The sequence below is a fragment of the Salvia splendens genome, chromosome 7, assembly GCF_004379255.2.
Source record: "Salvia splendens isolate huo1 chromosome 7, SspV2, whole genome shotgun sequence".
NCBI lineage: Eukaryota > Viridiplantae > Streptophyta > Magnoliopsida > Lamiales > Lamiaceae > Salvia > Salvia splendens.
In genome coordinates, this window is record NC_056038.1 from 23,932,766 (window position 1) to 23,954,880 (window position 22,115).

The 22,115-nt window shown below is 38.3% G+C and overlaps 1 protein-coding gene across 1 annotated transcript; it reads right to left on the reverse strand.

The window, feature by feature from the left end:
• Positions 1-3,078: 3,078 nt before the first annotated feature.
• On the reverse strand, positions 3,079-18,362 carry LOC121740970 (CLIP-associated protein-like). The gene is made up of 21 exons (XM_042133642.1): positions 17,941-18,362; positions 17,059-17,214; positions 16,865-16,927; positions 12,267-12,335; positions 11,954-12,119; positions 11,449-11,610; positions 11,088-11,185; positions 10,718-10,792; positions 10,573-10,641; positions 10,389-10,474; positions 10,134-10,251; positions 9,919-10,017; positions 9,497-9,839; positions 7,516-9,302; positions 7,232-7,333; positions 6,821-6,925; positions 6,649-6,723; positions 5,577-5,645; positions 5,412-5,480; positions 3,698-3,799; positions 3,079-3,486 (listed from the first exon to the last, which is right to left on the reverse strand). The coding sequence occupies exons 1-21, from the start codon at positions 18,271-18,273 to the stop codon at positions 3,328-3,330; spliced, it is 4,305 nt and encodes a 1,434-aa protein (XP_041989576.1). The 5' UTR covers positions 18,274-18,362; the 3' UTR covers positions 3,079-3,327.
• Positions 18,363-22,115: the final 3,753 nt, after the last annotated feature.

The following is a 22,115-nucleotide window of genomic DNA, read 5'->3' on the forward strand; positions in this document are numbered from 1 at the left end:
TCGGTTCTTTGTAGAAGAGAAATAGAATTTCACAACCCAGATAAGCTTTGGCTACCTATCGTGAAAGGTTGCAGGCTCAGTCCGCATGTTTCCTTACCTTAGGAAATAAACGACACTGGTGTGGTATAACACTGAAGAATCTAACAGTTGAGATAAGTCGTTCTTGCTATTTACTGAAAGACAAGGTCTCGGTGATTGTTATTTCTTAATCATTGTTGACATAACATTGAGCATACGATATTGATTATGTACTACTTTGATTTATCAAATGGTGAGGATTTTTCACAATCCAAGAATCCTGATATCTTGGGTAGTGGTGATCAATGTCTAGAGATGCTAGTATTATTATTGCAATGAATCGTGTTCTGGGTGAGTCCAATTTGATAATATCCTCAAGAGGTGTTCAAAAAAGGTTTTATTGTTCAGAAACTCGATCGGTTGAAATTTATTCCAAAATAATAAATAAAGATTTTGAACTACACAACTCTTGGAAAAATATATTAATTAATTAAAGTCAAACAGCAAACTTAAATCAATTAATGGATATTTATATCTTAAACACGGGAAATAGAGGTAAAGCCCGAACTACTCGTAATTTGGGATTGGACGGGCAATCAATATTATTTTAGTTAGTGGCTGATAATATTATTCTATTGGACTTGTATTAAATTGGGGCTCAATTTAATTAGTAAAAGTCCAACAGGTTCGGCCCAAGTCCAACCTCCATGGATCCCTAATCTGGCCCATCATAACTCTATATAAAGGAGATTAGATAGAAGACAAATTAATTAATTTTATTCAAAATTTTCGTTCTCTCCTATCACAGATTGAACGTGTTTTTCGGTTCTCTCCAGAACTGAAAATCTATCTTCTTTTTAAGCCCTTTTCGATTCTGACAAGATTTGCCCACCCAAAGGTCATAATCTGAGTTCGGGATACAGATTAGAAGATTCATGGTCGAGTACGAAGATCATCTCGTGGAGAAGGCGCAAGCAATCGGTGATTCTTTGGAGAATCAGACCGACAATTCTAAACCGTAGGAAATTCTTGAGTTAGTGTTTTAATTCCTTTTACATGAATTATTTGCGTTATTGAATGCAATTTTGTGTTTAACATGTGTATCAATTGATCCCATAATCTGTCAAATAGATCTGTAGATCTGAATTTTTGTTTGTGCATGACTTCTGCTGTGTCAGGGGCGCCAAACCCCAACAGTTAGATATATAGTTGGGTCATAGGTTAGTAGGTCTTTGGTTTTGCAATAAAGATTCAAGATTTACACGTGGAAAAATAGCAAACCATTTCGATTCTTTGGAGAATCAGACTTGTAAGATTCAATATCATAATTTAATATTAAATTGTGTGATTATTTGCGCAATAGCATGTTTATATGTCTTGAAGCATGAATTTGAATCGATCCACATAAACACCTAAATAGGTTCTAATATGTGAATTTATTTAATTTGCAATTTCCGTTGTGCAAACCCCAACAGGTGTGCCTCCAGAATTAGTTTATAGCCTATCATGCTTCTATGCACAAAGAACAGGTATATGCTTACCTCCAAGAAGACCTCATCGAGAAAGTTTGGTCACGCACCAACATTTTCCAGCATTGACGAGCTTCTTCAATTTTTAAATTTTACAATGCTCAATTTTCAATTTTTAGGATATGTAATTTTTTTAATGAATAAATTTTAAACTATAATGATTAGTGTAAATTAAGTGAGAGGCATAGGGAAGGGACGTGGGAAAAAGGCGTTCCATTGTGGGAGTTTTTTCTTGGTGCAAAAAATAAGGAGAATTGTTATATGACGAGAGCAAGGTCGTGACAGGAGTGTATCGCATTATGGATGCTCTAAGCAGTCACATGCAATGTCCAATTGCGTGAAATGTTGTTCTTTGGCCATCTGACATGGCCTTTCTTCGTTGGCTTGTCGACATGAAGTGACCTTAAAGAAGGCATCAGTGTTGATGGCTTCGTAGATGATAGCATTAAAGAGCTTCTTGGTATAATGGAATGGAATGCGGAGGGAATGTAATGGAGATGGGAATGACATATCCATTTAATGAGGAGGGAATGTATTGGAGATGGGAATGACATATCCCTTTTTGTGCTTGTTAAGCACAAGGAATACAAAGGGAATGGAATTGTTATTCCTTGATTGATTCAATTCCTATGTTTTGTAACTACAAATAATATAGGAATGGAATTGCTATTCCTTAATTGATTCCATTCCTATATTTTGTAACTACAAATAATATACGAATGGAAGAAATATGAATAATTAATATGTTGATTCAACCAAAAAAAATATTTATTCTAAGATATTTTTGCCAAATATTTTTCGTATAACATATATAAGGTTGTCATTTAAAATTCACGAATTAGCCCTAAAAAAACTTTAGCTACTTCTCTAGCGATTCAATATTATATTGTACTTCAATTTGTCTAACTATGTACTCCCTCCGTCCCAAGGAAGATGACCTCTTCCTTGGGCGGCACATGATTTTATGCATTTTTATTTTGTGTTTTAGGTGAAGAGAATAAAATAAGAGAGAGAATAAAGTACATATAAGAGGTTTTCTATTTTTAGTAATGAGTCATCTTAGGTGAGACAAACTTAAAAGGAAAATAAGTCATCTTCGGTTAGACCGAGAGAGTATTAGTTTAATTAATTTATGTTGAGTGTGTGTTTATGTGGTGTTGTGTAAGTGTGGTGGAGTGTGTGCGTATGTATGTGCTTGTTTTGATGTGCGTATGTGTCCATGTGCGTGCGTATGTGGTGGTGGTGGGTGTGTATGTATATGGTGTTTGTCTTTTTATCAATTATTAAAAATTCTAAAACTTTAGCTTTATTATAAAGTTGAGATAATATTAAATTTAGATATAGTATCATATAATATGTTATATAATTTTGTTAAAATAAAAAATAACGAGAATAAAATGAAATGGAATGACGATTTCTAAGAAAGAAAAATATCAGCAAAGAAATGGAAGTAAAAATGTCATTTCATACCCTCATTTCATCCATCATACCATAGTAGTCCCTAAATCATAAATAGAGAAGATATTATGTATAATAGGAAAAAATGATTTCATTATAGACATACAAAATGGGTATACATCACAATGTAGTTTTCCACACACCAAACAAGCTGACAATGCGCACAAATAGATTAAATCTTATGTAAAAAGAATTACAACTAAACATCCCCGATCGCCTACAGATTTCACACAATATACACGCACACAAACAAAATGAAGAAATAATCAAAATTAACCAGAATCATCAAGCAACGCAAAGCCTCTGCATTAGAATCCGCTGATTATTGGGTAGCATCGATTGGAGTACCAGTCCTCGCTTGAGATATTCTGTTTGCATATATCGTCACCAACCGTAGTTGTGTGCTATTAAGCCCTTCCAAATACGGCAAAAATGCTTTCCCCAGCATGATATATATGTCCACCAGACAGAAAACAACAGTCTGCAAATTGCCAACAAAAATGGAAAAGTTCATTTTCCGATTTTAAGACTGTATATAAAGTGAGTGAATACTATACAAACATGATATGTGGAGTTACTCATTGGTCACCTAAACGTCAAAATTAGGGAGGGAATGCTACAAAGTAAAATTTCAGAAGCAAAACCTACATTTGAATTAATGAATTCATGTTTGCGAGATTAATTATTTTTACCTTCCGGACATCTGCACTCTGATTCCCAAATGCATCAAAAAGAGCAGGCAAAAATGAGGGTAACTGAGCCATCAGTTCCTCTTGAGAGAGCCTGCCCACAAGCTGCAAAGTAACAGGACATTCTTAGGCTGTATAAAATGCCCAAAAAGTTTTCTAACTGCAGCATATAGATTGTTCCTAAGAATTTGCACCATGTCACATATGCTTTGACATCATGTAAGTAAACAAACAAAAGACTTAATGCTTCAGTGATTTATATAATAATCAATAATCGGGTGTCAACAAGGTCTTGGCTATATATAATAAATCAATATTCCAATTGCAATAAACACACCTATTAGCTTAGTTTGGCCAATTTCATATTCCCTCCGTCCCACTCTAAGTGGAGCCATTCCTATTTGGCACATGATTTTATACAGTTTTGTTCAATGTGTTGAGTGTAGAGAGGATAAAGTATGAGAGAGAACAAAGTAGAAATAATGATGTTTCCATTTCAGGAATGTGTCAATAAGAGTATGACATCCAAAAAAGGAAAATTTGTCACTTAAGAGGGGTGGAGGGAGTATTAGATAGCTTTAATACTCAAACACCTATTGTAGTCTTTTCCGTACATCATCATGAAATTGATTCCAAATTCATTCAGTAGAAGACTTGTGACACATCTTTATAACAAAACCTCCACTCAAACTATATTCTTATATTTGAATACATAGTTAATGTCTGTCTGGACTACTGATGGATTGGGCCTTGTGGAATTAAATCTATAGCAACACTCATTATGAAAATAAATATAGGAATTCTAAGATCCTTTCCAGTTTTGGGGTATTTGAATTTTCACCCTTAATTGGTGATTGGGAATTCTTTTAAAAGAAAAACTTGCAATTTTGAATCCCTTCCACATCTCCTTCCATTTCTCTCCGGTAACACAAACAGGTTGAAATGTACATCTACTTTGGTCAATTATTAGCCATTTCCTCTCTCTTTTTATGTCCCTAATATAAGACCCCCCTGTTTTAGTCATCAGTCACTACCACTTAAGCTGGGAAAAACTAAACCATATATCATACTGACAGTTGAATTGCCTTGTATTGGATATTTTTTTGGTTAAACTTGGTAGAGCCAAGAAGATGATGAGGGACAAAAGGCTCAATGACAAGAAGGGGCAAGGTATCGGCATACTTACTAATTTGAAAAACAACTGGAAGTACTACCGAATTGGACATTCCAATCCATCTACTCTTAATGCATCACCAGATGTAGAATCCTTAAAATCAGTCAGTAAATTTAGCAAATATATGCATAACCACATGCATTTGTGTCTTCAAGGACCAGTTCCTACTCCCTCCGTTCCACCATATAGTGTCTAACTTTGACTCAGCACAGAATGTGGGGCCCATTTACCAAAAATAGTAAAAGTGAAATGAGATATTTATTGTGGACATCCATTTCTGTAAAAATGACATTTTATGGTGGATGGAGAGAGTATTTCATAAACATAATTTTATAACGTCTCCTTGGTAAATCTGTGATGTTGGCAAACTAACACTGCATAGATCAGACATCCTTAGATGTCAAAGTCTTAAAAAACAGTGAACAATTGAAAAAATAAAAATGTACCACCACTTTCTGCTAATCTTATTCCTCAGATAGAATAGAAATTGGAAAGCAAATGGAACTTTATATCATAACTTTAAGAATTCCTCATGGATTTTACCTTTGTCAAACAGTTTATGCATGTCACAAGAGTTCTCTCATCTTCAGTCACAAGCAAAGGAACAATAACCTGCAACACAACAGAATAAAATGATGGAGGAATTTTAAAATTCGATTCCATATACCATGGAAACTAGACATGTATATAAATCATAAATAAACTTACACTTAGACATCGGAATGGATCATACTGAGACAACACAATCATCAAGCAATGTTCTGATTCATTGGAAACCTAAATGTATATAAAAGAATGAGAGAGCAAAATAGGACTGTATGAAAAGCACATAGGCCATGCTTGGTATGATGGAACAAAATGGTATTCCTACTATCAATCTATTTCTTTGCTTGGTATATTTTTTCCTAGGAATTACCATTTCATTCCCTATGGGAATATCCATCCTTCCATTTATCCAAGGAATGGCCACTCCATTCCATTTTTCTTCTTCTTGTTTTAGATTTTAACAAAATTATACAACCTCCGTCCCACAAGAATATGCAATTAGGCACGGGTTTTAATGTACAATTGGTAAAGTAAGAGAGAAGTAGAAAGAAAAAGTAATTAAGGTATTGTTAGTGGAGAATGGGTCCCCCACCTCATTAGAGAGAAAAGAGTTTTAAATTTAGAAATTGCATATTCGTGTGGGACGGAGGAAGTACAACATATTATGTTATACTCCATTATATTTCAATTCTATATATCTCAATATTATACTCCCTCCATCAGATGACTCACTTTCCTTTTTAGTTTGTTCCACTCAACACACAAAATAAAGTTACATAAAATCCCGTGCTGCCCAAGGAAGGGGTCATCTTCCTTGGGACGGAGGGAGTAATATTTAAATTTTACAATAAACTAAAATTTTGAATTTTTTAATAATTGAAAAATACTTTGCACACAGCACACACATACACACACACTATGCACACACCCCAGCACATATGCGCACACACAACACCAGCACACACACACATAAATTAATTTTTTTTGTTGGAATAAACATATTAATTATTCACATTTCATTCCACTCCATTGTCTTTCTATATTATTTGTAGTCACCAAACATAGAAATGAAATCAACTAAGGAATAACAATTTCATTCCTTTTGTTTTTCTTATCAATACCAAGCAAGAGAATGGAATGAAATTAGCATTCCATTCCCATGTTCATTTCATTCCTTCCTTATTCCATTCCATCATACGAACAAGGGCCATAGAGCTTCAGGAAATACATGTACCTTCAGAACATTGTCCTTCGTCACACTAAGCAGCTTTTCAATTACAATCTCAACAGAATCCTCCATTGAATCCTTCTGAAAGAGGAAAAAGACAAGCACAAGGATGTGCAGAGTGTAGTTACATACAAATTGACAGAGTACTAATTTTTGGACAAGTAGATAGACCACGGACCTGATTCTTTAACATCTCAACAATGAGTGTCAGAGCCAGCTCGCTGATTAATGAGTCGGAATCATCCAGCATTTCAAGTACAGATGTTAATATCTGATTGAAGTACTGAAATATGCCATTTGTTTAGTAACCAAAAGCAAAATGTTGTAGAATGATTAACAAAATATGACAATTAAATTACTTGAGATTCCACCATGAAGAAGGGAGCTAAGCAACAGTGTTGTTACAATTAAAGCAATCTATTGCTTAGCTTCCACCATCAAATGGATAAGTGTTAAGGATTTTTCAGGCCATAACAGCTACTTATACATAATCTATTGTCAATCTTTAATCCTTATTTTGCGTTATTCACATTGTAGCGATTTTCCACCTAGTAAGCATAACCAGATGGGAAACAAGTATATAACATACCTTGTTCCAGACAGAGTGGTCATTAAATATGGAGATTTCAATCAACTGTTGAAGTGCATGGCATTTATTTTCTGAAGTATTGTCATCACTCCCATTGCATATCTACCAAAAGTAAAGAAAGCCTAAGAAAGATACGAATGAAGACTTCCACACCAACATTGCCACTGAGAACCTCCTTGAATTATTACTTCAAATTACTTAAAAGAATGAGGACATGGACTGGAGGAGAGTGGCAGATGCAAAGTTTTAAACTTTTGATTCGAGAAAGCAGAAGAAGCACTCACCATATGAAGAATTTGAGGAATACTTGGTCCTGTTTCTGTAGAAGAATTCAATTTTAGAGAAGCAAGTTTAGGAAAACTTAGTAATGGTTCAGGTGAATGCTCATTGTCAACCCCAATGTCTAGAGACTTCTGCTGATGATCAGATCCAATCAGTCCATTGAAGTCCAGACGTGATGACAAAGAAACCTCTGCATTTGGATGATTATCTATGGCAGATAATCCCATATTATCACTGGAAATATTAGATGCATATTTTAAACTTTTGTAATTTGAAGTTGTAACATCAGCATCTGAGTTAGTCTCCACCAAATGATGATTCAAATTCTCCTGTGTATCATCAGATTTTTGGTTGCCGATGGAACCTGTGATGAAGGATGCATCTTGAAGAGAGTTCCACTTCCTCCCACTATCACTGTCAATAGATCCAGAAGAATACCTACCAAACAACAGACTCTTCTTTGATGATCCATTATAGCCATCTTCAGAAGATGCTCCAACCATATCAGAAGGATCATATGAGAACTTGCCACGTCTCTCTTTCTTGCTTTGCAGAAAGTTCATGAGTTCTACCTCGATGCGGGGAGTATACTGCTTGAGGGCTCTTCTTAAGGAGTTCTGTTCTTGAACAGATAAGCTAAGAATGAAGTTCAATACCGCCACCGAATCAAAGTGAGTATAAACAGATATTATGCATGTTATAGCTGCTTCCTTCAGTTTTGTATTTTTATCATGAACCAATGGGGTTAATTTTGCAAGCCACAGCTTAAGGATGCCACTATTGGCAGAACCTTCAGAATTTGAAGCATGCTTATTAAATGAGGCAATAGCAAACTCGATAACAGCCAATTTTGCCTTGGGAGACCGTTGTTCGTCCAATGAACGCAACAGAGCAGGTAGGAGAGAATCGGTACCATATGTTTTGCCAACAATATCCACTGTAGTTGAGCAAGGTTGCCTCACTAATTCCTTGGGATCAATCAACCTAGAAAAAACATGGGGTAGAATCCTCTCCATGTAACTTTCAAATGGCTTTCTGCAAGCTGGAATAAGATCTGCAAGAGTTGAAAGGGCTGCCTGTGCAACTTTGTGATGCGGGTCATCCAGGTGTTGGAAAAATAGCTTCATGACCTTCTCAAAACTCTGCATTACTTCTTGAATACCTCTTGGCCCTTGCTGCAGAAGAGAACGAATATAACTAAATGCTGCCACCCGTGCATTCCAATCTGAACTAGAACTGAGCCCTTCACTTAGAGCATCAGTAAGAGAAGTTGGGCTGTCTGAATAACTTGAGAGATCACCCAGTGGGAGCTGACTGTCATCAAAGCTTCTCCTCCTGCCAGCAGACATTCGCCCAGCAGCAGTATTCTTCCTTAGAAGTGGACGCTGGAAATTTGGTATGTGATTATTATGTGACTCCCTATAACTAGCATCTCTGTATTGTGTCTCTAAGTATTGCCTATCATGAAAATTCATATGTCGCCTTGATTCTCTAAAATCAGAATTTTCTTCAGCAAATCCTCTATCATGTACCTTTTCTGGAGCTCTCTTGGCTAAGTAAGAAGAATGTGAAGACTGAAGCTCAGTTCCTGTGCTGTTATAATGTGATAGTTTACTTGACTCCTTAGAAGCCTGTATTTGTGTAATGATATCAGAAAGCACCAACCCTCCATTGCGATTGTTTCCTTTAGAGATACCAGATACTGGATCTGTTAAAGAATTTGTTAGACTAGCTGATGCTGGAACAGCGAGGGGGAAAGGTGGATCACGAGGTGATGGAGGGTCAACTCCTGCACTAGGGGAAAGAAAATAAATAGCTAAACCATCCATAGTCATATAAAGACTCAAGACAATTAGCATCGGCCATTCAAAAGGGATAAAAGTATTCCAGGAGTGGAGCAATTTTTTTACAGTCAATATCAAAACAAAAGAGGACCATATAAATTATAAGTCAAAATTTAGATAAGGGAACAAAACTAAGTACCTAGGTCCAAACTGGAAGATCGGCCTCTCTCTGATATATCCATGCCTCTCAGCATACTCTCTATGGCAGTAACCTTTTGTTTGCTTGAGTGCAACACACTTTCTAGGCTACGCTCTGCACCCTTGCCCATAGATTTTGCTTGAGAAAGTAGTAGTCCAGAAGTAAGAGACGTCCCTGACGATATACTACCACTTCTATCCATTGCAACTATTGCAGAAGTCCCGTAACCAGGTATAGTTGAAGGTGTGGATGTATGAGAGGAGAGTGACATATTTGAACTTCTTTCACGAATGGAAGGTGAAGCATGTCTTCTATGCATTCCTCCATCTTCATCGTTTATTACCTAGCACCAGATATTGTTTCTCAGCTAATGGTTTCACAATAACTGAAGGGTTCAAATGAAAGAAGGACAACATGTGTACCCTTTGAACAACAGGATCGAAGGACATGAACAGGCGCCGGGAGCGATCAGGCCAAGTTTTAGCAAACATTCTATAACATGTCCTTGCAGTAGATCGCACCTATTGACAAAAATGTAGCCCATGAGATTAAAGTAAAGCGTGCCTGCAGCTATTGTAAACCTGAGATATGAATGCTGATGCATGCTGATACAAAGACGTATTCCGAGGACACAAACCTCACTCATTGCATCAGCCACACAACATTTGATAAGGTCCTCATAGAGGTCAGCCGAGCGTTGTATTTCAGGTGCATCAGCCCAATATTCAAGTATAAGAAGCGCATAATCACAACACCTAATATAAGAAATCGAGGGATCAGTACAACCTACAAAAAATAGTTTCTAAGAAAATAAGAAACCAGTACCTTCATACTTTGTACTGTATATAGAGTATAAGAGAGTAGACTAGGAACTTAGAGAACAGAATAATACCTTGCACGGAGTATAGCATTGCGGTCATTCTTTGCAGAGTCCACAATCCGGGGAAGTACACGAGGAACTTTGCAATTGCGTAACATCTATAGATCAAAATATATTTCAAATATTAGAAGGATATTAAAATTATTTTATTTAAAAAAAAACTAAAGACAACCTAACTAAAACATGAAAGCATTACCGTCTTTATGCAGTTATCAGCTGACTCTGCAATTACAAGCACTGTTATGACAACAAGTTTGAAAAGCACCTAAATACAGGAAGGATAGTGAGAGGCAAGATTAATTGTATCAACCATGATAATGTGTACAAAGAGTTGTTCTCACCGGAATAAACATCTCAGCGCATCCCTCAAAATCCCCCAAGAGTTCTTTAGATAAAAAGTTTAACAAATGGCATGCCTAGCAAATGGAAATTACAAAAGTGAAAAGACCGAATGGATAAAACTTCAGCCAACAATTCAAAAATACATAAAAATTTCAGGTATGCATTGGAAAAAAAACCATCGACTCAAAACATCCATAGGATGCATGTATTTGCATCTCAGATAAAAATTCCTCAGGAAGGCTAGTAGTGAACAATTTAGAATTGAATGTCATGATAAATGATCAGTAACTCATCATAGTCTCATTCTTTTAATGTAAATGTCAACACTCTTATAGAAAGAATGGTTTAAGTGATCACATAGGGCCAAACCTGCTTCACAATGCTGGAGCGCCGGTCAGATAATTGTGTGCTCAAAGGACCAATCAGCTGCTTGAGAAGTCCTCGGAAACCAGGGTAATCAGCTGCACCTGCTCAGTTAAAAAAGAATGGTAAGCATTTCTGTAAATCCTAATCAACAAAATGATTTTACTTTGTCAAAATCATAATTATATGACAACATTACTATAGCAGGAACTATTCACTTCGGTATCATAACATGAAATTATCTATTCCACATATTACGAGGCTGTACTCATAGCATAAAGAACAAAGTTTTATATCTGAGACAAGACTGGTGTTGATAAAAAAAATTGGCACCAGGGCTTGGATTATGGATTAGAAACGAAAAGACCTCCAATAACAAGGCCTTCGATTCTCTGCATGGCAGCAATACGTATAGACCAATCTTTTTCAGGCACTAAGGTAGAAACTATCTTCTCAAACTCCCTTACAAGCTCTTTTTCTGAATATACTTTAATAGGTTCGACAGGCTTTTCTGTGATGTCACCATCTCCTGCTCAGTGACAAGAGAGACAAAAAGTTATCAAAAGTTGAAGTAGAAATATATGTTGTCATTTATGCAAAAATGTAAAGTATAAAGAAAATGAATATTTCCACATTCTTGTGTGTTTGAATCGTAAACTGGTTTTATGGATAGCAATTTATCTATACATAACCTCAGAAATTTGAAGGCGTTGCTTCATATGCTAAGAAAAAAAAACTGGATTATATTATAACATATGATCTAAAGCGATGACTTACCAATAATTAAATTCTTTAAGAAAACAATGAAGAATAGCTAGATGACTATGCATTGAAAAACAATTTTGTAGGTAAGAACTGTCATGGGTACTAACCTCCAAAGAGAGAAATCTCACGTGACGTGTTTTTGGCTTTTGGGCTGCTTTTCTTTGGATTATGCATTGTAGGCTTAGTCTCAGTAGATGAGTAATTGCTTACAATAGCATCCGAAGAGTGAATCTTGGGCTCAATTCTTTCCAGCCTGGCATTAATATCTCTTAACTGCAGCCAATGTGTGACAACAAAGCATTTAAGAAACCATTCAACCCTCTGTTTTCTTGTAAAAGGGCTGATCATTTAAAAAGGGGTTAAGGGTAACAAAAATGTTCTGTTTCGTTCTGTTGATACAAAAAAATGACCAACACATACCATTGGTGTAGGTAGATGATGTCGATTTAATTCTTCAAGGAACTGAGGCCCAGCCTGAGTATACATCTCCTGAGATTGTTCAAAAAAACAGGAAATGTGGCTCTTTAGCTCAGAAACAATACCACTAGGTAAGCAGGCAGTTTAGACCAACAATACCAAATAAAGCATCTAGAAATAGAATGGTACATATATACTTTAAAAAATCTGCAACAAATTCCTGAAGCAAGAGCTTCACGATCACATCACCCTGATATAAAGAACTTTTTGACATCAGTAAATTAGTTTTGATTGCTTTTACAACACATCCCAATTCACAATGAGTACATCAAACACCAGTCAATTCAAGCTACCAACACATTTAGTGCCCAAATTTGTATGAATGGTAAAGTAGTAAAGTACTGAAAGAGTCTATGGTCAAACCGCCAAAACTGCCAGCTAAAAAGGAAAGATTGTTAAGCACAATCTAAATTCATAAAATGATCACTATTCTCATAACAATGTTCAGCTCAGCATTTGATAATAAGACAGATAGAACAGCTTCTCTGACACCAATTGCATAAAAACAAACAAAATCAATTTCAATTTAAACATAATATGCTCCCTCCTTTTTCGCAGGATACCACCCACAATGTCGTTGGTGTCAAACCTTTAGAAACCCATTTCCATTATACAGGGAGCATAAGCATCAGTAATTGATTTTAAAGTTGGAGCCTTTGTCAGTCTTATCTAGAGACTAGAGAAAGACTGCCTAAATCAAGGATCAGAAACTGTTTATTTTTTCTTCCATCCTGATATTAGTTTTAGTGATGTTTAAAGCACTAAAATGCATGGCATAAAATCAAGAAAACGTCCCAGCTAAGATGTTTAAACCCTAATTCGACTATAATATAATATTACCAGTTACTTTTTTGTAACTTTGTTCACTAATACTCCATCCATCCCAGCTAAGATTGACACATTTCTTGGTCAGCACAAGATTTTCGGAGTTATTGGTTAATGTGTTTAATTGGAGAGAAAAATGGTGGGTGTAAGTATTAAAATGAGAGATGAATTTTTTAATTGGAGAGAGGACAAGTGGTTGGGTGTATTAATTGGAGAGAAGTTTTATTATTTCCAAAAATAGAAATGTATCATCTTATCTGGGATAGACTAAAAAGGAAAACGTATCATCTTAGCAGAGGTTGGAGGGAGTATTTTCCATGAAAAGAACAGCTTGATTCCTCAATACTCTGATTGCAGAGCATGAGGAATGTCTACATTTATAGAACAAGTGAACAAGAATCCATTTCACTCACTGGTTAATGAATCGTGTTTTCTATGGAAAGATGATAGCAACTGCAGTAGAACGTGGAGTAGGAAATTGCACATATTTAGTGGTTATTTGAGCATGAGAACGTGGAGAGGTTGATACATGAATTTAGGTATTTGCTTGTAGTTTTATATATAACACGTGTACGAAGAGGGGAATCATATTAGAAGTATTTTGCAGCAAGTGTCGAATTGGACAAAGGGTAACGAATGAATCTCCCTTTGTAGTTCTTTTAGCAATTATGTGTTGTAGTTAAATCAGGAAGTTCCTCTAAATATTGCCATGTATTCAAAGTATTGTTGAACTCGTTCATTTCAATCTCTTACAATCATTCCATCCACCTTTCACTCCGCATCAAATGGCATGGTGAGCGTGGAGTGCCGGTAGATAAAAACTGTAGGATTGGAGAAGGCGGATGAGGTTCCTTCCGTATATGGGCATGAAGTCCTCTAGTCGGTACAGGATATCCTCGAGCGCATTGAAGCACGACTTTATGCGTTTACGTTCCCGCCCTAGCCCTAGCCCTAGCCCTTGCCCATCAAGATTTTATTTGACGAGGTAGCAGGAACCCCTACAACCTTGTCTACCAACATGGTGCCAAAATTTCTGCTGCAGTCCAGCCTTCCGCCACCACCACAGCCACAATTAAGGCATCCCTGGTGTCTTCCAAAGTGGCACCAACACCTCTGCTTTCCAGTCACCACAACCAAATCCAGTAATCTCTTTAAGTGGAATTGCCAAGGTCTAAAGCATGTCAAAAGTAAAGGTCTTGGCTCTAAAAAGGCTTATTAAATGCAATAATGTGTAATTCTCCCCAATCAACCACCAATTGGCTACGGCTAGCGTTGACAAAACTTGGAGATTATGGGATGTATAGACAAGTGAAGAATTGTTTCTCCAATAAGGCCATAGTAGGAGCTGTATATGAATTTACTCATAACAGCTCCTTGGAAGGCTCTGTCCAGTTTGATGTGCAGTCTTTGGAGTTTCAATGATTCTCCACATTTGTTCATGTTCTCAAGCTTGAGTATGAGCCTCCTCCGGACATTGCAACGGGTTTAATTTTCAATCATAGCCTTGAGGGCAAGGCTGTTTCGACAAGGGGGCAATTGATAGCAACTGCAGGGGCAGAAAACTGCGTATATTAAGTTGTTTATTTGAGCATGAGAACGTTGAGCAGTTGTATACATGAACTTAGTTAAGAAAAAGTTCTGTTTTTATTCTGGGAATATTAACGATAGATACATATATATCTGTATAGATTTTTTCAATGAAAATTTTTAAAAGGGAGGATAATTTACAGATTAATCGGGGATTTCTTCTTTTTAATATTTGCCATTTTTCAAATCTTTTAGCATTATAACTTGTTTTGTTAGGACTAAGATTTTTTATTCTTGTAGTTACTTTTTTTTTCTCTTTTGAGTAACTGCTTGTCATTTTATATATATAACACTTGTATTAGTCTATTAGAGAAGAGGGGAATCATATTAGAAGTATTTTGAAAAAGGTTCCTCTCTTTGTAGTATTTCATCAATTATGGGATGTAGTTAAAGAAGGATGATACACATTACAAGGCTGCCCATGATCTATCACAATAAAAGAGTAGTAAATGTGGGGATGGGAAAAGACATGAGAGAATAAATAAAGAAGGAAGAGGGAAGGCTGAACAATAACCGCTTCGGCTGTTACCAATTTTATTGCTTTTAATTATTAGTTAATTAGTAACTGATGTTAGGCCCTATATAAACCCTTGAGGTTTGGAAGGAAGATTATTGTCAATATATTTGAACCTTAGCTTTTACGGGAGATAATCCGTGGCCTTCTTTGAAGGAGTATAGTTCGTTCTAACCATTTCACAAACAATCCTTGGCATTGCCATTTCATCTCTAACAAAGGAAGCCCCTCTGAATATTGTCATAAATTCAAAGTATTGTTGAACTTGTTAATAAACATTTCAATCTCTTACAATCATTCCATTGTATACCTTATTTGCAATTCAACCACATTATTATGACGATGGTGTGATATGCTTCATATGCTTATATCTTGCCAACAGTCTCGCGAGCATCCTCCTTTCACTCCGTATTACAAGATGAATGACATATTTGCAAGTGTTAATAAAATGACACTCTCAGATGCAAATACCAGATGGCAACCATCAGATAGTAGTTTACTAACAGTAAAAAACAAGATGATTCAAGGACATAGCAAAAAGAATAACAGTGTATTCTGAATGTACTACATAACTCAGCAAGAAATTGATATGTTCACACCTAACTGGCCTAGATACCCCAAAAATGGATACACTTGGAATACAATCTATGTTCTGAAGTCCAAACCCTGCTGAATGATTTTACTCTGGATATGTAAGACACATATAACCATCTATATCTAAACTTAAAAATACATATATGTGAAATTAATAGGAGTAAAGATGGGGAAGATGGATAATTGGCTGCAACAACTAAATTTATGGACACTTTGAACTGAGATACATCACCCTATTTATAGACTATACTAAACACTACATGTTGAATTAAAAACTCTAACAAAATAAAGACTACTATACATACTGAAACAAGGAAAAGATAAACTAACTCAAGACTCCTAAACACACTAAAACTATGAAAAGATAAGTACACATACTAAGGCATAAACTATGGAACAAGATGCATATCCAAAATGGATCCACCCGGAATACTATCTATATTCCGAATCCAGCAGCATTATTTTTACTCTGAATATGTAAAACATCTACTCCCTCCATCCTTGAAAAGTATGAACTATTTCCTTTTTAGTCCGTTCCTAAAAAGTATGAACTTTCTAATTTTAGAAACTTCTTTCTCTCTATTGAGGTGGGACCCATTCTCCACTAACAATACTTTAAAAACTTTTTCTTTCTATCTCTCTCTTACTTTTCCAATTATGCATTAAAACTCATGTCAAACCAAATGTTCATACTCTTTGGGGATGGAGAGAGTATAATCTAAATTTAAATTAAAAAACACCTACATGTGAAAGTGATATTGTCCACAACCAAACAGCCTAGATACTTCAAAGTTCAAAATGGATCCACCCATAATACAATCTATCTTCTGAACTCAGCAGCATTATTTTACTCTAAATATGTAAAACACCTATAACCATGTAAATTTAAACTTAATAAAGATATCTGGATTTAACAAACATTCATCTTCAAAGTATAGGTGGTGGTGTGGTGTCAGCAGTAAAAAAAGGCTATCATTGTTGGGAGTACAGGACAGAAACAATACACAAAAACTTTCCTAACCTCAATACATGAAATTGCTGCTTCCCTAACACCAGGGTTTGGATCATTCAACATCTGTAAAATCTGATCCAAGAAGATAGCACATTTGGTGATTCATTCTTGTTAACGTAATCATGCAAAAAAACTTAACCATGAGTAAGCTTCATTTAAAATGTAAGCCTACACCACTTAAAAATGAATAGAAGTCAACATACAGGAGGAAGAATGGCACGCTGAAGGGGCAGTTCTGTAGATGCAAAAAGACTAATCGCTGATGTGACTGTACGAGCAAACTCTTCTCGAATTCTCCAACTTCTGTGCATCCAAGCGTAAGATCCTGCCCTTTCAACAATTATTGTTGGTGAAGAAACCTGCAGCCGAGTTGACACCCTCAATCTCAGAATGAATCTCATACAATTTTATCGTACATGGAATCCCGTCCTTTAGTAGAATAAAAGGCAAGACTCATTTGTATGATATAAGTCATATCATTATCTGCCCATTTTAATAAAACAGCTCAAGAGGTTTTAATGCGAGAAACAATGTATGAGTAAGGTTAGTAAAGAACAATTGGTGATTCAGGTTCCATTACATTGCTAAAATCCTGTATCAGAGTAATGGCTTTAAAAAAGATAGAGAGTGAAACTAACCGTTTGTTAATCAAATAGGAATCCAACAGTATTCATTACCATTCAAAAGAGATTTAAGTTCTAAATAACCAAATAAATAACTTAAAGAGGAAAATTCACAATCTTAGATAGGAATCTGTTTAACAGAGGCATGCTCAATTGAGGATTGAGGAAGGTAACAGTACTCTTACAGATTTGTTCCATTGATTTCAAAGTAGGGAAGTCTATAATGGAACTACCGTGTGAGTTGTGACACTTTGGATTTCAGGGGTTTGTAAACCCTAGATGCGGATAATTTCTACAATAGGTTAAAAGGGCAAATTTAGAACGTAGAAATCACACGGAATTGCGATTTTATTAAAACCCTAAGCAACGGGAACCAATGCAGAAAAACCGAAAACAACAATTAAAGCCATTACCAATTGCACAAAATTTGAAAAGCAAGCATAGGTGCAGTAACAGGTGTACCTCCATGAGAGTGAGCAGCAGCCTCCTGGCAGCATCCCTAACCGGCTGCTTGGCGTCTCCGAGCCTCTCGACGACGGCGGGAACAAGCGCATTGAAATGAAGCTTAAAGTGCTCGCCGGAGAGCACGGCGGCGGAGGCGAGGGCCTGCAAACCGCCCTGCGACACACGGAAGTTGTTGTCCTTCAAGAGATCTAGGCTGACGTCGACGAGTGACGTCACCTCGGAGGGAGACAGAGGCTTTCTAGAAGCTTCGAGGAGTTGGTAGAGGCGCTCGACGCCGGCCATTCGCTCCTTAGTGTCCTTGGCACGCGCCAGCTCCAGCGCCTCCTCCATTGGTGCGGCGGTAGGGGCAGTTCGGTGATTTCGCAGGCAGGGAGCGATCGGATCTGCTCGGAGTTGGGGCGATGGGAGAGAGAGATGGATAAAATTGTTTGTAATGAAAATCAGAAAATAAGTCCAAAAATTTACGGTTACAGTGACATTGACAGTGACAGTGATAGTGACATTGACTCTATGACTACTGAGTGGCATAAGGACTTCCAACTGCACTATCATGTCATAAGGATATCCCACTGCACAGTGACGGACATTTACAAGGACATCCCGACGGACTTCCCACAATAATAAAAATTTACAAATTCACCAAATTAAATAATTTACGAAATTAAAATTTCGACACAAATACGGAGAAATTGCAACCACTTTATTTAAAAAAACATATATAGTACAAAAAAACATACATAATTATTAAAAAAAAATTACATAGTTAAAAAAAACCATCGTCTCACTCATCGGATTCCCCGCTGCCAGTATCCTCGTCGTCCCCGCCGATAGTCCCCTCATCGCCACTCTCCGCCATGTCTCCCAACCCCAAATCGCGCCGCATAGTATTGATGTTATCCTTCAGCGACGACCTGTAATGGCGATCGGTCGATGTTCGCCATTCAACCATTGCACGTAACAGGGTTTCTTGTTACGCGACGCGGGCGAGTGAGGGAAGCTCGGGATCGTTTTGGGTAGGAGCTGTCGATTGGGCCTCGGCGGACCCGCTAGCGCTTCCACTCGCCATCCACGCCGCGGACTTTTGCCCCACCGGGCGACGGTGGCGGGCCGACGATGAAGGTGTCGAGAACTCTGCCTCGGCGGGGGGAGTTCGTGGGAACCAGCACTGCTACTGTACTCCCCGGAGGCGCTGATCTTCGTCCGCTTCGGCCAGCCAGATTCAACACCCGCAGTAAACTTGGCCGAAGTCTGCACCACAAGATACACATCCCACTATTTGAATTCCTCGAAGCCCGCCGCAGCGACTTTGAACTGATGGTGAGACAGAAGCTTCACATCCTCGGCAGACATGCCGCTGGTTGCCGAGCGGAGGTTGTTTGTGTAAATGCCGGTGAATCGACTGAGCTGCCTCTTCAGCCGCTCCCATTGTTTCCGGCAATGCTCTCCGTTGTGAGGCTTCCCCCCTGGCGGTTTGAATTGGAGGTAGCTTTGGCTAATGCGCCACCACATCCTGTCGATATGCTGGTTAGCCCCGATATATGGATCATCCACTATACTGATCCACACCTTCGCAAGCGCGATGCACTCCTTTGTGCTCCAGACGGTCCTCTTTTTCCCGCTGGATCCCTCCCCCCCCTCAGCGGCCCCCTGTCTCACCATCGTACCCCGCCGCAGGCAAGGTAGTGCCCCGTCCCATGCCCCTCCCTCTCCTTGTCCTCCCCCTCCTCCCTGTCGCCATTGGTGCGTTTGTGGGAGAATCCCAGATTGGAGATAGCCCCAACTCCTCCATCGAGAACGTCTCGATGCCAGTGAACTGAGTCTCTAGAGGAGTATTCGGGGGGTTATCCATCGACAGTAAATCCATATAGGGGCGATAGACATTATCCACCGGTGATTGGGGGACCTCATGCATACTCCCCCCGCAGCGACAGGCGAGCCCTGCATCATCCCCGGCATCGTCATCCCGGGCATCTGGGGCGGCATCATCCCCGACATTACGTGCATCATCCCCGACATTGGGGTCATTCCGACACTCACCCAGTGCATTTAGGGCATCATCCCATACCAAGGCGGGTACATGTTGTAGTACCCGGGCATCATCCTCGCCGTCATTTGGGGTTGGGGCATCATCCCCGCCATTCCGGACATCGTGGCGGTCATTGGGGTACTTCCGCCAACGGGAAAGATCGGTCCCTGTGACTCGCTCGTGGCGGGGGAATCACTATCGTGGTACTCCATTTATCTTCGAAAGAAAAGTATTTAGAGAGAGAGAGAGATACTCGTTAATACAAGTGGGGCGAATGAAATGAAATTCAACGAGCTGTATTTATAGAATTTTTGAAAAGAATTATAAAATAATCGGGACGTCCGCGCGGACGTCCGTGGGGTCAACGCAATGGCGGACGTCCGCAAGGACGTCGCCACGGACGTCCCGGGAACGCCGCGGAACTCCGGTGTCCGCAGCGGACGTCCATATACGCGTCATCTTTGCACAATAGCGGACATCCCGCGCAGACGTCCGGCACTCCGGTCAGACGCCATTGTGGATGCTCTAAATCCTAGTAGTGATAAACGTATTTATGCTAACTAAATATTTTTTGTTTTAAGTTTTAATGTATAATTTAAAGAATAGAAATAAATAGAGAGAGGATTAATTTTTGGGAACAAAACGATAAAAATGAGAGGAGTATTATTTTGTGTTTTTATAAAATTACTCAAAGGTAGGAAATGAATGGAAACTGAAATTTAAATTTTGTTTAATAAAGTTGTGTGTTTATTTATTTAATGAGTGAGCTTTAATTTAATACAGTATCGGGTGAATATTATGTGAAAATAATTAATATTTGAATCGGCTTGAGGTTTTATTTTTTTATCTGATTATATTTTTTTTACCATTTTCAACCTCTAGGACAACTTTGACTATTTTTTGTTTATTTTTATCTCACTTTTCTCTTTTTCCTCTTTTAAAGCATTCGCAATGACACTCGTCCCGGCGGACGTCCGACCTGCATGCCGGACGTCCGCTGCGGACACCGGAGTTCCGCGGCGTTCCCGGGACGTCCGTCGCGACGTCCTTGCGGACGTTCGCCATTACGTTGACCCCACGGACGTCTCGATTATTTTATATTTTTTTTTGAAAATTCTATAAATACGGCTCGTTGAATTTTATTTCATTCGCACCACTTGTATTAACGAGTATCTCTCTCTCTACGTTTCTTTTATATATCCAGAATGGCTGGTATTGGTAGTGGTTTTGGTGCTGGCGGTAGCGGTGAGGGTGGTAGTGGTGGGGGGTATGCTGACATTATGAGGCGAATTCATGCACGTATGCGGGAGGCAGCGGAGAGGGAGATACAGGCGGCCTTGGCGCCGGCGGTACCTCGTGGATGGCAGCGGAGGGATCGTCGTGGATGAAATTTTTATTTGTTGAAATGTACTTTTTTAGCTTTTTTTAAATGTACCTTTCTTTTTTTATTTAATGAAATTTTTATTCCGTAAATTTTAATTCCGGAAATTGTTTAATTCCGTAAATTATTTAATTTGGTGAATTTGTGAATTTTTATTAATGTGGGAAGTCCGTCGGGATGTCCTTGGGGATGTCCGCCACTGTGCAGTGGGAAGTCCTTATGACGTGGCAGGAGGTGTTTTGGGGATCTCCGCAGGGATGTCCGTCAGGACATCCGCACCACTGTGGATGCCCTTAGAGCATCCACAATGGTGCGGATGTCTTGGCGGACTTCCCAAAAACACCTCCTGCCACGTCATAAGGACCTCTCACTACACTGCCACGTCATAAGGACATCTCATTGCACAATAGCGGACATCTCCAAGGATATCCCGACGGAAAAAAAATCACAAATTCACCAAATTTAACAAGTTACGAAATTAAAATTTCGACACGAATACGGACGGAGAAAGTGCTATGATAATTTCATTAATTAAAAAAAGTGCAGTTCAACAAAAAAAAAATTAAACAAATTACATTATAAATATCAACGACGACCCCTCCACGTCCATAGCTCTTCAATTATATCTTTCTGGAATCGAATATGGGCTTCTAGTTGGCACTGTCGGCAAATGCCCGGACCCGATCGGTCTCTCCATGGGGTATCCCCATACGCACATTGGCGGTGGCCACGCCGTGGCTTGGACCGGCAGCATCAACATCATCA